The 14,738-nt window shown below is 45.5% G+C and overlaps 1 protein-coding gene across 1 annotated transcript in view; it reads right to left on the bottom strand.

Annotated features, from left to right (window-relative positions):
- mta3 (metastasis associated 1 family, member 3) overlaps positions 1-2,721 on the bottom strand; it is a 72,688-nt gene extending 69,967 nt beyond the window's left edge. Inside the window, exon 1 of the mRNA XM_039738321.1 lies at positions 2,573-2,721. Within this exon, the coding sequence (XP_039594255.1) occupies positions 2,573-2,600 (28 nt within the window). The 5' untranslated portion in view covers positions 2,601-2,721. The remainder of the gene's footprint in view (positions 1-2,572) is intronic.
- Between the last annotated feature and the right edge of the window lie 12,017 nt (positions 2,722-14,738).

Genomic DNA, 14,738 nt, shown 5'->3' with positions numbered 1-14,738 from the left:
AATCCACCAAAAAATTAAATTGAGATATTGATGAATCTCAATATTTTAGAGTCTGAAAATACCATTTTTGGGATTATGTCTGTGTGTGTGTATGTATGTAAACACTTTCACTTCGGTCAACCAAATTTTGCACACAAGTATTAGGTACAAAATGTAGATTTCTATCAACTTTTGGGCTATTTCCTAAAACCGGTAGTGGTATTTCACCTTTTATTCATGCAGCTGCAGAGTCCGATTTTTCCAACTTTACTTTTATAATAACTGTTCATTATTTTATTAATTTGATTTGCTGTTGAAGGTTCTTTAATGTACATAATATAAAAACAGAAATATCGTCTTGTGGTTTTACTCCTTAAATATCCATCCCCACATCTGAGCATACGATAAAGTCTAGGAGAGCCCACTCCCGATTTGTTTTTCATACTTTCAGAACATTAATAGATGTCTGAAGTATATCTCAAAACCAATAGTTCAGATAAATACCCCTCTCTAATGTTAAATTCAGCTTGACAGAAAGATCAAAACAGTGTGACACATCAAGTCTACTGAAGCCAGTATTTGCACCACAGGAGAAATCCAGGTTAACGACAAAAATAAATGATGGTAATCATGCAAAATCCACACAGAAGGTAACTCTACCCACATTCAAAACTGGACCAAAGATCTGTGTCACAATAAGCATTCCATAATGGTAAGAGGGAAAGCACTCTATGATTTATGGCTGTCAGCTACATTAGATATCCTTTTAATGAAGACATGTGAAGAAGACTTTCCACGTGCCCACACTCAGAGGTGAGTAACAAACTGAGACAGTAGGAACGCTATTGATGTTACCACATGGAAATACTGATGACCTGCCAGAGGATGAAGGAGGCAAGAGATAAAACTAAGAAGACGCGTTTTAAACATCACACTGTACATTGTCGGTAGCAGCCAATCCAAATAACCTTTGTTTCTGAAAAACTGTCCTCAGTGATGAAGATGATCAAGCAATGCAGCAGGTCCACAAAGACTAGACTAACACATAAGCATACAAACTGGGAAAAGCACACCACAGGCCCGCCGCAGCAGAATTTGGAAATCAATAAACAGGATAAAAACTGAGCCAAACGTAATGGATATAACTGGAATAGAACTGAAACAAAAAGCTGTTGGAAAAATTAAGAAGCATGTTTAGCACTACAACTGGGAGTTTTGGATATACTCCAAACTGAATACCATTGAAAAAGATAAGCACACTGTGGCAAGAATTGAATTAGTAATACTCATGAACTGGATATAAAACAAAGAAGAGCAGCAGGTATGCACAAGAGGGGTTCAGGTTACTGCAGGATGGAGGGGAGGTGGGGTAATTTGGGAGAGATTGCTTTTACCACTTCTTCAGTTACTCAAGTGTTTCTCACCATCCACAAATGTCCTTACTTTTTAAATCTCTCTAATTCTTCCCTAGTGCGTAACATGTCAACCAACTTCATGCTGCTTTGTTAACTCCAGCTCCACTTACTTTGCCAATTCCCACCTCATCACTTAATGCCACAGCTGCAAAGCTCCTGCAGTTAGAGAACCCATTTCATCCCTTTCCCATTTAACAATCTCCTACCTGATCATCATTACTCATCTTGCATCTATCATTATTAAACATGCCTTGATATTCTCATTACACTGCTGGAGCCACCCAGTTCTGCTTTCTTCAACTTCTCTATCAAATGAGTCTATCTTGATATTCAAGTTTACTCTTCTAATATCCAAAAACCCCACATTTTTTAATCCCTTTTAATGGACTAAAAAGGCTTTATAACTTACTCTACATGTCTGTCCTACGATCTCACCCACTGGTTACCCAGTGTTACTCCATCCCCTAGTGTACACACAGTACCACTCTTACTCTCCCATGGCTGTTTATGTACCCTGGTCTATACCCACAAACCTGCATGATCTTTCAGGTACATCCCGATGTTCTAAACCCTTTAATTCTCTTTTATGCATGCCTTGATCCACTCCAATGCTTACTGTGCATTCCCACTATAGCTGATGTGTTTCAGGCACACTCTAATCCTCTTTCACTGAGCCTTCTGATCTACCAGTCCTACCTCTATACCATTTATTGTGCTTTGATCATTACCAAGCCCCCCTTTTACCCCCCATTTGCTTTCCTAGTGTTTCCAATGAATCCCCATTGTAACCGGTCATCTCACTGACTTCCACAATCGTGCCAGGGTTTCACTTCATTATTAATTTGCCATTAATGCTCATCCAGCTGTTTCCTGGTGCCCTACCAGTCCCATGGCTGGGCCCCACTATAAGGCTAGTGCCCCACTCTGTATCAGAGCCTTGCTGATAGCACGATTCCCTCGAACTACCCAGCAGCGTTTCCAGTTACCCACAGCTCTCTCTCCGTTGTGTCTGGACTTTGAGGGGAGCCCCCCAGTCTCCCTATTCAGCCCCACTCCAGTCTCCCTTTGGCTCCACCGGGCTTTCCTGCAGGCCGGAGATAGTAAGAGCCACGCACTCGCCGACGAGCGGCCCTCTCCTGGCGGTTTTGCTCCGCGCCCAGCGCCGTACTGCTACCTACCTCCCACCCGATACATATTGGCCGCCATCACTGCCTGTGCTGAGCGGAACCGAACCGAGCACTCCTCTCCTTGGACCGGCTGCCGATACACACACACATACACACATACACGGCTTTAAACAGGCCCCGCCCCTCCCGCGCTACGCACGTCGTTCCGCGCTCCAAACGTGCTCGTACTCGATTGTCGCGGCGGCGCGCACGTGACAAAGACTGTGCGTACTTGTTTTGAGTGAAGCTAGTGATGGTATAGTCGTTCAAAACTAGCGCTCTACCCTACGGACGCTGTCTCTTTGTATCCATGAATTGCGTATCGTTTTGCTAAGTCGCCAGGTTACAATTCGAGCTTCACCCGCTGGAAAGGCACCGTCCTACCCGACATGCTTTGGGCTTCCGGATTCAAAACCTATAGCGCCGTGCGTGATTTAATTTTACTGCGCTGCTATGCTTCACTCGGTAACCCGATGTACTCGGGATTAAAGTAAAGTATGCAAGTAAAAAAGAAAGAAAGAAACCGATAGCAAACAGTAATAGAGTGACATGTAAGTTTGTTCCGAGTTAGCCTGTGAGTTTGCCCAGGATAAGCTGCCAGGGTGTTTAGTGAGACCTGGATAGGTTATCTGTCTCTGTGTCCTTGAATAGTATGATCCAGGTTGAATAAGATGAATGGATATTAATCCCGAGTGATCTACAAGTGTAGTTGTTTCTGCACTTCCACAATTGAAGTACCTTCTGGTTTTAGTGACTTGTTCAGTGGTTAAGTGTTAGTTGCTTGAACTGGCACCGTTTTAGCCATACATGTGACACTGCATTATGTTTCAGAATTCATCAGATGACAATTAAGATTTAAATTCTAAGAGGACTTGACCGTATTAACTCTGCAACACTGGCAAAAAGACAGCATAAAACTGCTTTCTCTAGCTTGGAATTTATAATGAATAGGCAATTGTGTTTAAGGTTCTGGGGTGTAAGATGCTGCCAGTGCTAACATCAAGATTAGCTTGTAGCCCATAAATTGTAAGTGCCCAAACTGTACAAGTGCTGGCAAGTTTATCTATTTAGATGCTCTGGACGGTCATCTGGGGGTGACAAAAGTTTTAAACAGTACTGATCCTGACATCTGGAGCCTAACTCTGGAAGCATCAGAGTGCCAGCTTAACGTAGGGTAAACACAAATGTACACAATCAACAACACAATTTAGCATTGACAGTTTACCTAACTTTCATGCCCTTCTTGGACTGTGGGAGGAAACCAGAGCCCATAAGGAAACCCACACAAACACAGGGAGAGCCTTCTCACTTGCACGTGCAAATCAACATGCAACACGACAGCACTCTCCACCGCTATGATTATTAAGTACTAGCTCCGCCCTTGTAGTAGTGAAACAGGACAAACTTTAAAAATCAATAAACAAATGGGTATCTCTAGCTAAGCGGAGGCAAGGTAGGCTCCAAAACGTGGCGACAGGTAGACTGACGGGAATGGAGGCTGGCGCGTAAGTGAGGAGGGCCTCACCCGGCTCCCCACTCCTGACGTCACGCTTCCCCTCGGCCAGCATCCTCTGTCTCGTATTAGCGCAAATAAATCGCTCCTGCAAGCAACTATGAAACTTGGTGCAATGACAGAAGTCGCAAAATCAATCAGAATGTTCAAGCAAATTATAGAAAAAAAAAAACAATCTTAATCCATTGAGAAGTTCTCTTGTGAAAAGTGGACACACATACATTGTATTATATATATATATATATATAGAGAGAGAGAGAGAGACATGAGAAACTTCTCTCAAAACATCTATCCTCCTTATCTGAAATAACTACGTTATAAAATTTTACCTTTAGAAAGACGGAAATGTCATTTTGTATGCACTAATAATGTGTGTGTGTCCTTAGGATTCATATAATTCTCGGTATCCTTATCGGAGAATGTATTTAACTGAAACAATTGCTTTTTTAAAATAAATTGTTTTTAAGCTTGCAAAGATGGAGTAAATAATAATTTTATTTTTTCTTATAACTGTTAATGTCTTATAATTATGACTAGCAAAATACCCACACTTCGCATTTTTATTAAGAAGAAAAGTAAACCTTTTTAAACTGAGGGAAAATATACCAATAATTATTTGTTAAGGATCTCTTTGTATACCACATTGTCAGTTCGGCCCTCTGGTTGTAATATGACCAAGCTGTGCGCTGAGCTTACTCTTGAGCATGTAGCGTACAGTTGGCCATGTGAACAGTAATCTTGTTTCAAATCTCACACCTTGGATTGCTGCTGTCATAATCGGTTTGAGTTTCATGGTTTGTTTCAATTACGACCGTATTTGTAGGACTTGTGTTGAAGAGACATTCGGCATCTGTCAAGCGTTGTAAGCATACAACCGGTTTCATCAATAACTTCGCATCCAGCTTTTGAGAGATTAAACATTCATAAACATCAAAGTGTCCACTACTCAAATCGTCACCTGTCAGTCTAAGATGTTTAAGAGGCATTGGCGGTTGTCGACAGGTGTGAAATATTTGGCCGTTTCGGTACACTTGAAAGCGACAACCGAACAATTCAGCGGCAGCCATCAAGTCACATGCAGAACCATAGGTGAAGGGCTTAAGCATTTCACTCTTCTAGTGCTCCTGTGTAGTCTAATTATCTCCTGTACCATCATCAGTCCACACCTTGAACCTGTCCCAGTCATTCAATACATAAGACACAATGTTCCTCCGGATATCAAGAGTGAGCCTGATATGGCCGTGCAATATGTAACACAGAGAATGGAAAAGGTAGGTGCCATCTCCGGGCATGGAAACCACTCGCTAAGTGACAGTTCTTTGATCGATGGTGATCACCTCGATAGACATGTTAATGGGGGTACGGTTGGAACGATAAAGGAAATGGGTACCTAAACAGAAGTCTAAAATACATACACAATAACTATAATCGTAATAAACAAACAATAAAACAGTGGAGAAGCCATGGATTTAATAAAAAGGCTGCAGTTATCAGCAGGGAGACGTGAATCCCGTGGCGAAGCAAGGAAGGGAATGAAGAGACCGGAGCAACAGACAGCCTTATATAGGCAGGCAGCCAACAACGTGGGAGGCGTTGGGATGGAGGACCCAACGCCGCCTCACACGGTGACCGAGCTGCAGGCTATGGACGTATATATGTACGTAAGTAGGATTCAGTTAGCGCTGGGAACCCGTGTACCAAATTTCTTGAAGATGGGCCCATAAGTAACAAAGACCGTTGAAAAGTTCAATATGGCGGCCGACAGTGGCGTCATACCACCAAAATAAGTATGCACATCGGTTTCGGTTAGCACAGGGAAGCCGCCTACCGAATTTTGAGAAGATGGGGCCATAAATAAGAAAGTTCAACATGGCGGACGTTGTCGACCGTTATTACTGTTACATGTAGAATTTCGAAATGAAACCTGCTTAACTTTTGTAAGTAAGCTGTAAGGAATGAGCCTGCCAAATTTCAGCCTTCTACCTACACGGGAAATTGGAGAATTAGTGACGTTGGAAAGTTCAATATGGCAGCCGACAGTGGCGTCATACCACCGAAATAAGTACGTACATCGGTTTCGGTTAGCGCAGGGAAGCCGCCTACCAAATTTCGTGAAGATGGGGCCATAAATAAGAAAGTTTAACATGGCGGATGTTGTCGACCGTTATGACCGTTGTGCTTAGAATTTCGAAATGAAACCTGCTTAATTTTTGTAAGTAAGCCATAAGGAATGAGCCTGCTAAATTTCAGCCTTCTACCTACATGGGAAGTTGGAGAATTAGTGATGAGTGAGTGAGTGAGTGAGTCAATCAGTCAGTGAGGGCTTTGCCTTTTATTAGTATAGATTTACATCTTTAAACCAGTGTTCTCATTGAAAATGAAGTTACCATCAAGCATTTAACCCATTTCTTAATATTTTACTATGTTACTTGTGTTTACACATTTTGTTAATAAAGCATATTCAGTACTAATATGCTAAGTCAAAATTACATTTATCTGTAGTAAACTTGTTTTCTTTGGCATCATTTATGAAGAACTGCAAAATATAATTATAGCAAATATCTCTGTAGTCCACATATTGTAAAATGCATACATGCCTGTATATATGTAAATCATTTCTTAATACAGTAAAACTACCAGATTATAAACAGAAAGGTATATAGGAAATACTACTGTATACCAATAGTTAAAATTACAATAATCTTTCATTTTTGAAAATGCTATGCCATAGAAGAGCCATGTGATTGGGGAGGAGGGTTGTGCATTTATGCTTTGCCTGGGGCCAGCCCTGTGCAAGTTATACTATACTTGTAAATATTCACTGGAGTGGTACTCACTACCAAGAGGTTAATTTGCAGCACTAAATTGGTCACCTTGTGACTGGCACCCTGTCTCGGCACGCGCCCCCTTGAAGCCCTGGAGACTCCATCCTCCAGGTCTGGATATACAGAAATTAGTTTCTAGTACATTTAATGGCGTTAGCTTAAATTTCTCCTTCCAGTGAGTTTTTCTCTGGGTATTTCTTTTTCCTTCCAAAAGCATACCTGTTAGGATAGGTACTAATTCAGATCTGGACGCATGTGCATGTATAGCCTGAGCACTGAACGTACAGTCTATCTGAATGTTTCCCTATCCCTTTTCCTTGATACCTTCAGGGTAGATTCCAGCAAACCTGAACTGGACCAGCTTTGAGAATGTTACCCGCACTTTATTCTATTTACTTTTTAACTCCTGTATCAATACCTCAGGTTGCTAACAAACATCATGTTTACACATCCCACAGGGTCACATGGTAAAGTCTAGATAAAGTTCCCAAGGTATGCCTCATTCATTTCAGCCACAAGAATTTTATGCCAAAAATATATCAACATAGTCAAAAATTCTTCTATTATGTTTATTTATTTGTCTAAAACATATAGGGGTCACAAGGAAACCTGAATGCGGTAAAGTGTCATTTTTTTTAACATGCGCATTTAAGTGCTGTGTTTGTTAATGGCATATATAAGACATGCTTTTTTTAGGATTTCTTTGTAACTATGTATGTTCATTGCAGCTGTGTTTCTATCTTGTTACTTTTTAGGCTGGCATTTCCGAACTTAGAGTGGTAAGAGTAAGAAATATTGTGTTGTTTATCAGCACAGCCAGTCTTTGAAAGAGCCCCTGTCATTGATAACTGATTACAAGTCAGAGAGGCATAGCTCAGAGTGAAACTTCTGATGCCATCAGATCCCAAATGTTCTGGGCAGAAAATTGTAGAGGGATAGAGTTCAGCCAAGAAGGAAGAGTCTGAAGCACCTGAAGTAGCTGTAGAGAGTAAAACAGAACATGCCACATCACCCAAAGCAGTTTCTTACAGAAGCAAAAGTGGAGACAAAATACAGAAGGTGCTACATACAGTATGTCCAGCATTAGTCGACAGCAAAACAGTTAATTGCTGCAGAGTGTGTCAGGAGCCATATTACGATGATCACAAAAATGCAACTGGTTTAGGATTATTGTGGTGGGTAGCAGACTATGACTGTGTAATTATAGTATATATAAATATTGAAAATTAAGTATTAAAATTAGTTTAGAATGAAGTAAAGTGCTCAGGAAAGAGGTTTCAATAAATGTTTGGATAGTTATTATTATTTGTGACTTTATACAGTGGTGTGAAAAACTATTTGCCCCCTTCCTGATTTCTTATTCTTTTGCATGTTTGTCACACAAAATGTTTCTGATCATCAAACACATTTAACCATTAGTCAAATATAACACAAGTAAACACAAAATGAAGTTTTTAAATGATGGTTTTTATTATTTAGGGAGAAAAAAAAATCCAAACCTACATGGCCCTGTGTGAAAAAGTAATTGCCCCTTGTTAAAAAATAACCTAACTGTGGTGTATCACACCTGAGTTCAATTTCCGTAGCCCCCCCCTCCCAGGCCTGATTACTGCCACACCTGTTTCAATCAAGAAATCACTTAAATAGGAGCTGCCTGACACAGAGAAGTAGACCAAAAGCACCTCAAAAGCTAGACATCATGCCAAGATCCAAAGAAATTCAGGAACAAATGAGAACAGAAGTAATTGAGATCTATCAGTCTGGTAAAGGTCATAAAGCCATTTCTAAAGCTTTGGGACTCCAGCGAACCACAGTGAGAGCCATTATCCACAAATGGCAAAACATGGAACAGTGGTGAACCTTCCCAGGAGTGGCGGCCAACCAAAATTACCCCAAGAGCGCAGAGCGACTCATCCGAGAGGTCACAAAAGACCCCAGGACAACATCTAAAGAACTGCAGGCCTCACTTGCCTCAATTAAGGTCAGTGTTCACAACTCCACCATAAGAAAGAGACTGGGCAAAAACGGCCTGCATGGCAGATTTCCAAGACGCAAACCACTGTTAAGCAAAAGAACATTAGGGCTCGTCTCAATTTTGCTAAGAAACATCTCAATGATTGCCAAGACTTTTGGGAAAATACCTTGTGGACTGATGAGACAAAAGTTGAACATTTTGGAAGGCAAATGTCCCGTTACATCTGGCGTAAAAGGAACACAGCATTTCAGAAAAGAACATCATACCAACAGTAAAATATGGTGGTGGTAGTGTGATGGTCTGGGGTTGTTGTGCTGCTTCAGGACCTGGAAGGCTTGCTGTGATAGATGGAACCATGAATTCTACTGTCTACCAAAAATCCTGAAGGAGAATGTCCGCCATCTGTTCGTCAACTCAAGCTGAAGCGATCTTGGGTGCTGCAACAGGACAATGACCCAAAACACACCAGCAAATCCACCTCTGAATGGCTGAAGAAAAACAAAATGAAGACTTTGGAGTGACCTAGTCAAAGTCCTGACCTGAATCCAATTGAGATGCTATGGCATGACCTTAAAAAGGCGGTTCATGCTAGAAAACCCTCAAATAAAGCTGAATTACAACAATTCTGCAAAGATGAGTGGGCCAAAATTCCTCCAGAGCCGTAAAGACTCATTGCAAGTTATTGCAGCTTGATTGCAGTTATTGCTGCGAAGGGTGGCCCAACCAGTTATTAGGTTTAGGGGGCAATTACTTTTTCACACAGGGCCATGTAGGTTCGGATTTTTTCTCCCTAAATAATAAAAACCATCATTTAAAAACTGCATTTTGTGTTTACTTGTGTTATATTTGACTAATGGTTAAATGTGTTTGATGATCAGAAACATTTTGTGTGACAAACATGCAAAAGAATAAGAAATCAGGAAGGGGGCAAATAGTTTTTCACACCACTGTATATATATAAATATACTATATATATATATATATATATATATATATATATATATATATATATATATATATATATATATATATATATATATATTCATACATCCATTATCCAACCCGCTGCATCAGAACACAGGGTCACGGGGGTCTGCTGGAGCTAATGCCAGCCAACACAGGGCACAAGGCAGAAACCAATACCGGGCAGGGTGCCAACCCACCACAGATATATATATTGTGGTACATGGCCCGGACACAGACAGATGGACATCGTTAGTTCACCCAACACACCCTTTATTTACAATATTTACAAGTTCAATCAGTGCACTTCCCAGTGCCTCTAGCACCGATCCCCCTCAATCCAAGCCTCACAGTCCTTTGTGCCTTCCTGGTGTGGCGGAAGTGCTGGGCTCCAGGTTTCTACAGGCACCGGGGCGCCGCCTGGCGGTGGCCACGGGTCCCTACAGGGCTGGGCTTCCAAGCCCTCTACTCGTGGCCCCCAGTACAACTAGAGCGGTCGCCCCCTCGTGGTCTGGAGGAGGTACAAGCCCTCTTCTGGTCCTCCTGGGCGTCCCGGCTGGGCTCCACCCCTAGCCGGATGCCACAGTGCCCCACAGCCAGCGAAGACATGTCGGTCCAAGTGGCACATCCCGAGAGGGCAGCACGTTCCCGGAGTGGGTCCTACTACTTACCCAGGGTCCATCACGGCACCCTGGGACACCCCATTTCGGCACCCCCTCCACGGCCGACGCGCCCCTCTGGTCTGCGCCGCTCTCGCCTCCACAGTCCCCGCCAGCCGGGGCATCATCCACTCTCCGGTGGAGATTCCTCCCGTGGAGCAGCCCGTTCTAGGAGGGCAGGTTCTCAACGGCGCCGGTCCTCGTGCTCATCGGGGCTTTGGTCCTGCGAAAAGACAAAAGGGAGGGCCAGAAGCACTGCCTGGACACTCGCACCGAGCGTCCCACCGGTCTCTGTACTGGCAGCGCTCTCCCCCCTACCGACAGACCGCAACTTGCCTGTTCGGCTCCTCTGCCGCAGGTTCCGTGCCCGTCCGATCATCCATGGCGGGCTCTTCCACCTGCCCAGGGGTTTCCCTCTGCCTCCGCAGAGGACGGCCCTTCACTGGACGTGCGCACCCATCCTATCCTATCGGAGGAACTGGCATTCACCCCTCGGTTCCTCCTTCTCCTCTTGGACGCTCTGACGGTCTGGGTCTGAACATGGTGAAAGCTCAAATCCAGCCCCGTCTGCGTCCCTGCCTAGCGACAGGAGACTGCCGCGGGCTTGGAGCGCAGGGCGCTAGGACCCAGGGCACTCATCAGCCCCTGTCCTGCCAACCCGTGCGATCTCGCTCTCCTCGCTCCGCAGGCAGTCTGCACCGCCGCGTCCACTGTTGGGGAATTGCCTACTTGTTGCCGGTCACTCTTATTAAAGTCACGGGCGTTTTCGGCGAATTCCCCCTAATGCTGTACGGGGGGGACAGACTCACCTTCCCCGCCGTACTCTCCTGGCCAAAGGCTCCAGCGTTGCGCCGTCCCTCTGTATCACACGGCGTCTCCGATGACGCAAACGCCTTCCCCTTCAGCTTCTCCAATCCGACGGCGAGAGCACGTAGCACCTGTAATAAAAGTGACTCTGTGGGCCGAAGGGATTCCTCTGGCTCGCGCAGAGCCACCAGCGAAAACAGGGAGACAGACGTCGGTGGGCTTACCTGTCCATCAGCCGCACTCGTCGTCTGCCTCCTGTGGGCCACTCCCTCTGGCCCAATCGGGTCGCATCCAGGCACGAGACTGGCATTCCTTGGTCCCGCCTCTGTACAGTCATTGGCAGGCACACAAGACACACCGGCCAATCCCGTGCCTGTCAGCGGGTGGGACTTCCGGTCTGCGGCCATCTTGTCTCCCCTTCTCCGGGTGCGGTGGCGTGCCTCCTGGCAGCCTCGCAGCTGCTGAGCGTTTTTGAGCTGCAGCGGCTCCGATTTTGCAGCCTCCTTTGCTGCCGCCCTCGCGCTGCCAACAGCCTATGGACTGGCGTGCTCCTGCCACGGACGCGGATCCGGATCGTCCCTGCCTGAGGAAAACAAGGTAAAGCCGACCGCACAGGGCCGATTACCACAGGGCAGGGCACTTACCTCCCGGATCCTGTCATTCCGAGGCCCCTGCCTCAGTGTGGCCTTCTGCATCGCACCGCCGGCCTGGCCGTCCTTCGCGACAGCGCAACTCCCGCTTCACTCTGGCAACGCCCGGTTTCCTTCCTCCGCACCCGGGGAACATGGCCATACTGTGGACCGGCGGCGTCCTTGTGTTGGGGGCCATGGGTAGAGGGCATGGAAGCCCAACCCTGTAGGGGCCCGTGACCACCGGCAGGTGAACCCTGGACCTCAGCACTTCCGCCACACTAGGAAGTGCTGGGGGGAAGAAGACTGGGGACACCCGGAGGGCTTCCGGGTGCACAGCCGGCACTTCCGCCACATGGGGGTGTGTCCATGGGGGATTGCCGGGAAAGCAGCTGGAGCCCATCCGGGTTGCTATTTAAGGGGCCACCTCCCTTCCGTCATCAGCAAGAGTCATTTGGAAGTGGACGGAGCTCGGAGAGAGGAGTGGAGGCGGCCAGGAAAGGCACTAAAGACTGTGAGGCCTGGACTTTGGGGGATTGGTGCTGGAGGCACTGGGGAGTGCACTAAAACAATTGTAAATATATTTGTAAATAAAACGAGTGTGTTGGGTGAACAAACAATGTCCGTCTGTCTGTGTCCGGGTCCAGTTCCACAATATATATATATATATAGTAAAAGGCGCTATATAGCGCCCGAACCGGCACAGACCACGCAGAGGCACGTGTACAAAACACACAGGCTTTATTATTTTTCTTCACCCGTGAGCGCACGTCTTCCCCGTGACCCACAGGCAATACACAGTCCCAAAGCACAACACACAAACTATGATCAACCCTTTCTAGCACCACCACTCCTCCCAGGCAACCTCGTCCTCTACCTCCCGATTCTGGCCAAGAATGAAGGGAGGTTGGCCCGCTTTATTTTTTTCTCCAGCTTTTTGGAGTTTTTTTTTTTTTCTGTCCACCCTGGCCATCGGACCTTACTTATTCTATGTTAATTAATGTTGACTTATGTTTATTTTTTATTGTGTCTTCTATTTTTCTATTCATTTTGTAAAGCACTTTGAGCTACATTTTTTTGTATGAATATGTGCTATATAAATAAATGTTGATTGATTGATTGACCAGCTGGTCTTAATTGCACCTCCGGGTGGGGCTGGTAAGTCGTCCAATGTGGCGGCTGGCTCTCCGCAGCACCCCCTAGCGGCCACCCCATCTCCCAACCAGGCTGTGGTGGACTCCATGTCCCATGGAGCCACGGGGGAGACTGAGGAAGGACCCACGGCCAGGGAGGCTGCCCCCAGGCGCCCCGGGGAGGCATTGCACTGTCCATGGTGGCCCCCCGGGACGTATACAGCAGAGGCATCCCGGCCGGGCATGGGACCCGGCTGTCCATCACAAAATATATATATATATATATATATATATATATATATATATATATATATATATATATACACTGCTCACAAAAATTAAAGGAACACTTTAAAGAAACACATTAGATACATCAGATCTCAATATGAAGTTGGATATCTATACAAATAACGACAGGGCAATGTCTTAGGAACAAAAGGATGCCAAGTCTTTTAATGGAAATAAAAGTTTTCTGCCTACAGAGGGCTCAATTGTGTAGACACCCTAAAATCAGAGTGAAATGAAGATGTGGCAGGCTAGTCCATTTTTCAAAAACTTAATTTCTGCTACTCAAAATGCTTTTCAGTACCTTGTGTGGCCCCCACGAGCTCGTATGCATGCTTGACAACGTCGGGGCATGCTCCTAATGTGACGACGGATGGTGTCTTGTGGCATTTCCTCCCAGATCTGTATGAGGGCATCCCTGAGCTGTTGTACAGTCTGAGGAGCAACCTGGCGGCGCCTAATGGACCGAAACATAATGTCCCACAGATGTTCTATTGGGTTTAAGTCAGGGGATCGTGAAGGCCATTCAATTGTTTCAATTCCTTCATCCTCCAGGTACTGCCTGCATACTCTTGCCACATGAGGCCGGGCATTGTCGTGCATTAGGAGGAAACCAGGACCTACTGCACCAGCGTAGGGTCTGACAATGGGTCCAAGGATTTCATCCTGATACCTAATGGCAGTCAAGGTGTCTTTGTCTAGCTTGTAGAAGTCTGTGCGTCCCTCCATGGATATGCCTCCCCAGACCATCACTGACCCACCACCAAACTGGTCATGCTGAATGATGTTACAGACAGCATAACATTCTCCATGGCTTCTGCAGACCCTTCAACGTCTGTCACATGTGCTCAGGGTGAACCTGCTCTCATCTGTGAAAACCACAGGGTGCCATTGGTGGACCTGACAATTCTGGTATTCTATGGTAAATGCAGATCGAGCTCCACTGCGCTGGGTTGTGAGCACAGGGCCTACTAGAGGGTGTTGGGCCCTCAGACCACCCTCAAGAAGTCTGTTTCTGATTGTTTGGTCAGAGACATTCACACCAGTGGCCTGCTGGAGGTCATTTTGTAGAGCTCTGGAAATGCTCATCCTGTTCCTCCTTGTCCAAAGGAGCAGCTAACAGTCCTGCTGATGGGTTAAGGACCTTCTATGGCCCTCTCCAGCTCTCCTAGAGTAACTGCCTGTCTCCTGGAATCTCCTCCATGCCCTTGAGACAGTGCTGGGAGACACAGCAAACCTTCTGGCAATGACACATTGATGTGCCATCCTGGAGAAGTTGGACTACCTGTGCAACCTCTGTAGGGTCCAGGTATCTCATTGTTGCCCCTCTAGTGCATCTCATGCTACCAGTAGTTACACTGACCATAGCAAATGCAAAACTAGTGAAGT

Source organism: Polypterus senegalus, chromosome 16 (assembly GCF_016835505.1).
Source record: "Polypterus senegalus isolate Bchr_013 chromosome 16, ASM1683550v1, whole genome shotgun sequence".
NCBI classification, from domain to species: Eukaryota; Metazoa; Chordata; class Cladistia; order Polypteriformes; family Polypteridae; genus Polypterus; species Polypterus senegalus.
This window is presented reverse-complemented; position numbering and strand designations above follow the sequence as displayed.